Raw genomic sequence first — 8,654 nt, 5'->3', positions numbered from 1 at the left:
TAAAGTTTGTGAGAATGGTTTTCTTTTTATCTTAATTTTTATTTATAAAAATGTTTGCTCTGAGCTTCCATTTTCAGTTTCGGTAATGAAAAATGCACGTGAATTTAGAAAACTAAATATATTTATATTTTAAAAAAATATCTTCAAATGTTTTCTCTAATTTTGCATTTTCGAAACTTAAATAGATTTATCCTTGTACTTTATTATACGAACTTTGTTATTTTGAAACATATTTAAGTTATTACTTTTAATTGTATATCAGAGTAATTTCTAAATGAACAGATACTTTATTCGAAATTATAATAAGAATTTTGTGGCTCTAACCAGAAGAAACGTGTAGTTTACTGCACGTACAGTACATATTATGAAATGTATACCGTAAACTTGAAACTAAGGACCCAATATGGAACATTGCTGTCATGACCTTGTGTTTACAGACCTTGGTAAAGAAACTGATACTGTATGTGTGAATTACAATAGCTAGTATTCGATATTTCCTCCATCACAAGTGGCGAGTGACAATGGCTATGACTGTAGTGTCCGTCTTGCTTATATGAATAAAGCACACTTCACGCTAAATGAAACCTTTCAATTCTGAAAATGTGGACGGACAGGTTGTTAGACTTTAGACAAGACATTCTCGAATTTATCTGGCCTACTGCACCGATTCCAGAAGAAGAAATTACTCAACAGTCTTTGGACATTTATCTTCTTATGCGAACTGAGAAAAGATGCAGTGAAAAATTTGCCTTTTTTTAAGGTATGTTCAGATAATTAACAGGAAGAATTCTTATAAACTTTACGGTAAGTATATTATAACTTTTATTACCTTGTAATCTAATCTTAGAAGCAAACTGCAATTTTACGTACCTACTAAAACAGAGTAAAGATTGATTTTGATGTAAATAAGAAACTTTAAAACTTGAAATTACGTCTATCTACTTCTAGTTTTATAATGACTGTCGTGTGGAGTTTTACAGATTTTATTTAACAGTCTAAAACATAAATATGGAACAGTTACTCATGAAAGCAGTATCGGGAAACTTTATCCTTGGCATATCGCCTATGTGTTGCGTTGCTTTATCTCACAATTAACAATTTGATAAACATATTTGCCGTCTCCATCTAATTATAACGTGGTGCATAATGCTTTACGAAGTGACACTATATATATTTGATAATTAGTTTTACGTTGTCTACATTTAGAAATTTTTCATTATTAATTGATTAATGTTAGAAATCTGTTGATTATTGATTATTATTATTGGGCTGATATTTACCAATAATAGAAAGGATATAATGAGTAAAATAAAACAAAGAGATACGTAAATTGAGCCTATCTACAATAAATTATACCTCTAAATACAAGAGAGAGCGTTTATTAATCGTTAGAAAAATAATGATAATACCTCTATCGATCAAAATTGAAGAAGGTGGGATGAATGTTGCAGAGATGGAGCAAGACTATCTTCTTTGCATTAATTGGTATGGGAGGGTCTGATTCTCAAAGACTGCCTGTCGTTTTTGACACCTTCATATTATGGAGGACTGCGTGTCTATTATGGCAAATTCCTTTCATATTTGACTACCGTCCAATATGGCAATGTCGAATTTCTATTGACTGCCTGTCAATTATGTGACAAATATTTTTTTCCGTAGACTGCCCCTAGCTCGTGGATTTTCCCCCTATTTATTCTTAGTTCTCACCAATCATATCGTAAGATTCTGATCATCTGACCGGACACAAGAGGCAGATGCCCATCAGATAAATTAGATAAGAACTTTCTACGGGAAATTCTACTTCCTTTTTCCACACAAAACAACAACTTTTGGTGTATTTGATATCTGAAATATTACATAGAGATTATTTATCAAGTGGAAAAATATAAGAATGTGATAAAGTGAATAGATTTTCGAATAAATGACTGTCTACTCTCGCATTCACACACAAGTGTTATTATAAATCAGTTTAATTTTATTTGAATTAAATACAAATATACCTATATTATTGAATACATTTGCATACATGGAATATAGAAATACATTTAGCCAATATTGCTACAAATCAGTTTAATCATATATGGAGTCATTATATCTTCAAATATGTTAATCATATGAAGAAAATCAATATGATTAGACTTCATTATTGACATTGTTTTGATTTTCACGCAAATTATCAATTCCGAAGTCTTCCTTTATATCCAATCTTTGTTTCTTACAGAAAAAATCAATTATTTTATTAATAAGATAATTTAAAGGTGTTTCCACAAATAAATGCATGAGTAACGACGCTATCAAAGTTAGGCACATCACCATTAGGAACAGCATCCACTAACAGAGAAAAAATTTGCATTAATTAAAAAAATAGATTTTGATATTTATTAAATAACAATATCTCGCGTTTTAAAACAATTTATAATCTAAATGTTAAATAGCTTACATGTAAATCTCGATCTAACGCTTTCGTGCAAAACGCCAAAAAATACTTTTGAATAGACTTATTTCTGTGCATTAGAAGACACGAAAGTTCCCGAAATTCTTTTTATAGACTATAGGCTTCAGGTATCTCACCTCTGGTGTAACTAATATGAGGGGTGTTTAATATGTAAGTCTCCCGGGTCGGGTAACTTAATAAAATGTACTCACTCATGATAATATATTACAGGAAAATATTTCCACTTTCTTAATTTAGTTTCACGCCTATCTCTAATTTTTAGGCATTCGGTTTCGTTTTCACTTATCAAACCTTGTTTAAAACTACATAGAAATTAACACAAATGAGAGTCTCTGGGATAAATTAGACCTTATGGCAGCTAATAGATATCTGCAATTTTTGCAATTGTTTATTGAGTAATTTGAAGACAAATATTTTCTTCGAAAAAAATGATACCTGACGTAAAGAATTTGTGAAACTTTTGAGATATTCCAAAGCAGATATCACTGAAAGTCTTACAATAATAAACAGCATTTATTTCCGTTGATTTTCTTTTGATATGTCTGATCAATTATCCGTTTCATTACACCCAAAATCATAGCAATTTCTATGTGCCTACCATAAATTTCACTTTCTAATTAATTACGCGCTTCTTCGAATTTGATAATGCCGTTAACTCTATAATACCATGTCCTTCATACGCAACACTTGCCATTTCTCTTTCCGCGAGTACTGACGCCAACATCCTAAACTATGCTACAGCGCATTAGCACAAAGTAACTCTTCGGATTTGTTATCAAATTTTCAGTATCATTTCTTAATTTTTATTATTCAGTTTTACTGTTAAATTAAAAGAGAATCTTACCAAAGTTGTTGCTGATGCGTAAACAGCTTTTCGTAAGTGACCCAAAATATAAATCATGACTAATACATGGAGAATATAGATCCAAATAATTAATTTATCCAATATACAAAACATGTGCGATGAAAAAACACGATTACAGATTCCTGTAAGATAAACGTGCTTTTAATATGAATTAAGAAAGAAATCTGAGAATAGATTTCTTAAAGAATTAGAGAATTTTATTTTAAATTGCTTCGAAACTCGTTTACTTACCTCCATATCCTGTAACGCATGCTACAGAAATCCATGTTGTAGCGAGAGTAAGAGCAAATGGAGACAATGTATGATATAAATATACTACAGTTTCGTTTGGTGACGTTTCTTTTTTATAATCGTGCAATCCAAATATTCCCAAAATTATCAATATAATGCTTCCAATCCAAAATACTAGAAGGGTTTTCTGAAATATCATTTAGAATTATGTTTTAAACTATTAAAATTACTATTACAGTGAAAATTGAGATATTTGAGCCTTTCATAGAAAGCTATGTATACGGAGCCGATAGGAGAGCTAATTGGTCTTTAATCCCTTATGCACAATTTTGTTGTGTATGTAGTAATATTTAGATTATATTGGTTCCTCGTACTTCTAACGACTCTAACTTAGAACGCTTCAATGTTCGAACGCTAAATTTCAAGTAAATAAGTAAATTTACTTCGCAGTTCTCATTTACATACAATATATAGATTTCAGGGTACACATGATTTGCTGAATTTAGATGTATGTATATATATATATATATATATCCAGTCAAGTATGATAACTTCGGTTTTTTTTATTTCTGAATGATACTTTCTTAGTTGTTATAAGTGCTCAGTAGTGATCAAGTAGAAAAACCCTCGAACACCAATAGCCAAATGAGTGTTCGTGCATCGTCCTGGTCCATGGGCTGGTCACGTAAAGTTTTTCCTGATTTATTTACCTAGTAACACCCAAATAGCAGTTGGTTTTCCATAAAAGACTTCCCGGAAAGTGTTACGATATGTACTGGTGGCGACACATAGCGGCCAACAAAAAACAAAAGTCGTCTTTCGTCTGTCATACAGTCCATAACGAGTGTCTCCTCTTTAGTAGTAATAAATAATAATTTAAGTTTTGTCAGTCTTGTGCATTATACAACATATAATATAACATGGTGTCAGAATTATAGTCGTCGTCGTCGTTTTCCTACTAGCAGCAGCTCGAAATAATGAGTTCACCGGTCAGTAACGCAGGTCAGCCATCTTTAACTTTATCCCGTTTAAGTGGTCAACAGGAACTATCCGGCAATCCAGTTCCATCGTTATTATTAGAAGGAAATTTAGCTCATAACTGGTCAATCTGGTATCAGAAATTTAAAATATTTTTGCGCGCTAGTAATTTAGAAAATGAAACTGATTCCCGTAAAGTCGCCATATTTTTACGTTTTGTGGGAGAAGACGCGTTACAGGTTTTCAATTCCTTTAACTTGGATATGGACAATTGTCAATATTTGGATGTAGTAAAAAAATTTGAGTCTCATTGCAAACCTAAAACTAATCTCACGATTGAGAGATATAATTTTTTGACCAGAAGACAAAAACCAGACGAGTCAATCGAAGACTTCGTAACTGCACTAAAGAACCTAAGCCTAACGTGCGAGTTCGATAATCTCCGAGAGAGTTTGGTCCGAGACATGTTTATTGTAGGTTTGTCGTCAAATAATAAAGTCATCAGAGCTAGGCTACTTCAGGAAGAAGGCTTAACCTTAACGAAGGCCATCAGCATAGCCAAAAGCATCGAAATTACTCATCGTCAGGCGGAGCAGATTGAAAAGAACAGTGATGCACAGATACTCAAAGTCGAAAAGTTCAATCACAACAGCACTCGTCGTGGAAATCTACAAAATAAAGCAACAAGTAGTGGAAGGAGGACAGTCTTAGGTGGTCATCGAGAGTCGTTATCGTCAAAGTTCTCAAGGTTTCGTCAAACAGGTCAGGACAATCAATTATTATGTACGCGTTGTGGACAGGTACACCGAAATAAATGTCCGGCTATTAATGCTGTCTGCAAGCTTTGTAACAAAGTAGGTCATTATGCGAAATGTTGTCGTACTAGACAAGTAAAATATGTTAATGTTAGTGATGATCGCGACCATGATAGTAATAAGTCGGATCTCTTTGTCATTAGATCTATTAATAGTAATAACAATTGGTTAAGTGAGCCGTGGATCCTAAAACTTAAGATTAATAACAAAGTGTTAGAATGTAATTTGGATACGGGTGCTCAGGCTAATGTAATGTCAATAAGAAATTATAAAAGTTTAAAAATTGCTAGAAAAATACAACCTACGGCTGTAAGGCTTACGTCATTCTCAGGAAATGATATACCAGTTTTGGGAGTGGTGTTAGTCAATGGTGTAATCAATGATAATTTGTCAGCTAGTATTCATTTTGTAATTACTAATACTGATAGTCAGACCATTATAGGGCTACCTACAATCCAAAGACTAGGTTTAGTCAAAAGAGTATTTAATATCAATAATCATGAGTCAGTCCTGTCGCAGTATAAAGATGTATTTGAGGGTCTTGGTTGTCTACCAGGAGAATATGAAATATCCGTTTACAAAGATATAGTACCAGTGATAGAACCGCCTAGGAAAATACCGTTTATGTTAAACGAAAGGTTTAAAAAAGAACTGGAACGTATGCAGTCTTTAGATGTTATAGCAAAAGTAAGTGAGCCTACCGAATGGGTAAATTCAGTTGTTATTGTTGAAAAGAAAGATAAGTCATTGCGAGTCTGTCTAGATCCAAGAAATCTGAATAGAGCAATAAAGAGGTGTCATTATCCATTACCAACTGTAGAAGAACTGAGGTCAAAATTAGCTGGTGCTAAGTATTTTTCAACTTTAGATGCACAGTCTGGATTCTGGATGATAAAACTGAGTGAAAACAGTTCGAAGTTAACTACATTTAATACTCCTTTTGGTAGATTTAGATTTAAACGTCTTCCTTATGGTGTGTCAAGTGCTCCAGAAATTTTCCACAAAATCATGACTGATTGGTTCTCAGACATACAAGGAATCATGATATATCTTGATGATATACTGATTTATAGTCAAACATTAGAATCTCATAACGAGATACTGCAAAAAGTCCTTGAAAAAGCTCGTCAAATTAATTTAAAGTTTAATAAAGATAAGTGTCATTTTCTAATGAAAGAAGTCAAGTATTTAGGTCACATTTTTAGCCAAAATGGAATGTGTCCTGATCCAGCTAAAGTTAGTGCAATATGTCACCTACCAGCACCTAAGGATATAACGGAACTTAAACGTTTTTTGGGAATGGTAAATTATTTGGGATCTTACATTGATAACTTAGCTGATAAAACCTTCAACCTACGTCTATTGTTAAAAAAGAATATAGCGTTTCATTGGTCAGAGAAACAGCAGTCAGAGTTTCAATTATTAAAGGAAGTAATAAGCAATGCACCAGTCTTAACTTATTTCCAACCCAACCAGCCTTTAACATTGTCTGTGGATAGCTCAAAGGCGGCAGTTGGTGCAGTCATACTACAAAATAACAGACCCATTGCCTATTCATCAAAGTCATTGACAGAGTGTCAGTCACGTTATGCACAAATAGAAAAAGAGCTGTATGCAATTCAGTATGGTTGTAATCGATTTCGTCAATATATTTACGGTCATAGGGTCATTGTGGAAACTGATCATAAACCTTTGGAGACATTATTTAAGAAACCATTGTCTGAAGTGCCAGTGCGTCTACAACGTATGATGCTGAATCTACAACAATATGATCTGAGTGTTTCATATAAACCGGGCAAATTCCTGTTCATAGCAGATACTTTAAGTAGGGCTCCAGTAGATCCACCCGACGTAGAGGATTCTCTAAAGGAGGATCTCCGTATACATGCCAACTTATTGATGACTAATCTTGCAGTGTCTCCTGAACGTCTAGAAGAGATTAAACTAGCGACCCTGATGGATGCAGATCTTCAAATCATTATGAAATATTGTCTTACTGAGTGGCCTACATCAAGAAACAAGCTTGACTGTCAATTAAAACCTTACTTTAATATACGTCAAGAACTCCATGTCATCGAGGGTTTATTGTTTAAAGGTCGTCGTCTTGTAATTCCTTTAAGTCTTCGTTCCAAAATATTAGACATTATTCATGAAGGTCATTTGGGCATCGAAAAATGTCTAAGACAAGCAAGAAGTGTTGTATATTGGCCAAACTTAAATGTCGATATAAAAAACAAAGTAGAACAATGTCACGCTTGCATTAAATTCAGAAGAGCAAACAATGCAGAGCCTCTTATTCCACATGAGCATGTCAACCTGCCATGGCAAAAAGTAGGCATAGATTTTTTTTATTATAATAATATTACTTATTTGCTAGTCATAGACTATTTTTCTAAATATTTCGAATTAGTCTCAGTCAGTTCCAATAATGCTAAGCTGGTCATAACAAATCTAAAAGCAATCTTTTCGCGTCATGGAATTCCTGCAGTCATTGTTTCTGATAATGGTCCACCCTTCAATTCAGAAGAATTTAGATTATTCCTAAAGTGTTGGGACATAACTCACAGAACATCAAGTCCACACTATCCCAAGAGCAATGGTCTTGTTGAAAGAGCTGTTGGCACTATTAAACATCTTTTTAATAAGTGTCGTGAAAATAATTCAGATCCATACATCGCAATGCTACAATATAGAAACGCGCCTTTGCCTTGTGGATATTCTCCAGCACAACTCCTGATGTCTAGAGCACTGAGAATGAAACTTCCTGTCAGCGAAACTGTGTTGAGGCCAAGAGTCATAGATATAAAACACTACAACAAAATCCGTGCAGAGGAAGTGAGTAAAGCAAAAACCTATTATGACCAGCACACTAAAGTCTTATCACCTTTAAAGGAAGGTGATGAAGTATACTATAAAAAGAGTCCAAAAGAACCATGGTCACCTGCATCTGTTGTCAAAGTTGGCCCGATGCCCAGAACATATGTCATTAAAACACCAGATGGAATTCACTATAGAAGAAACAGACATCACTTATTGAAGACTCCTAGAACAACAGAAGTGCCAAATTGGAAAATAAAAGATACAATTAACAGCATGCCTACATCTAGTCCAATTACTCCTGAGCAGGCAAATAGTCAAGCAGAACCTGACAAAATAACTGAACCTGTCTCAGCTCAACCCCATGTTCTGACAACCCGCTCGGGCAGGCAGATAAATAAGCCTCGCAGATTTTCGTTTACTGAGAATGATGAAAGTCCACAAAAGTTGTAAACATAGTATATATTGTTAATGTTTGTATTTTCAAAAAAAA

At 33.7% G+C, this 8,654-nt stretch overlaps 1 protein-coding gene across 1 annotated transcript in view; it reads right to left on the bottom strand.

The window, feature by feature from the left end:
• Nucleotides 1–2,064: 2,064 nt before the first annotated feature.
• LOC111630129 (nose resistant to fluoxetine protein 6-like) overlaps nucleotides 2,065–8,654 on the bottom strand; it is a 35,059-nt gene continuing 28,469 nt past the window's right edge. The window contains exons 8-10 of the mRNA XM_023374156.1: nucleotides 3,552–3,738; nucleotides 3,300–3,442; nucleotides 2,065–2,331 (exon numbers count right to left, since the gene is read on the bottom strand). Of these exons, the coding sequence (XP_023229924.1) occupies nucleotides 2,134–2,331; nucleotides 3,300–3,442; nucleotides 3,552–3,738 (528 nt within the window). The 3' untranslated portion in view covers nucleotides 2,065–2,133. The remainder of the gene's footprint in view (nucleotides 2,332–3,299; nucleotides 3,443–3,551; nucleotides 3,739–8,654) is intronic.

Source organism: Centruroides sculpturatus, unplaced genomic scaffold (assembly GCF_000671375.1).
Source record: "Centruroides sculpturatus isolate CEXI.00-Female unplaced genomic scaffold, Cexi_2.0 scaffold540, whole genome shotgun sequence".
Taxonomy (NCBI): domain Eukaryota; kingdom Metazoa; phylum Arthropoda; class Arachnida; order Scorpiones; family Buthidae; genus Centruroides; species Centruroides sculpturatus.
This window is presented reverse-complemented; position numbering and strand designations above follow the sequence as displayed.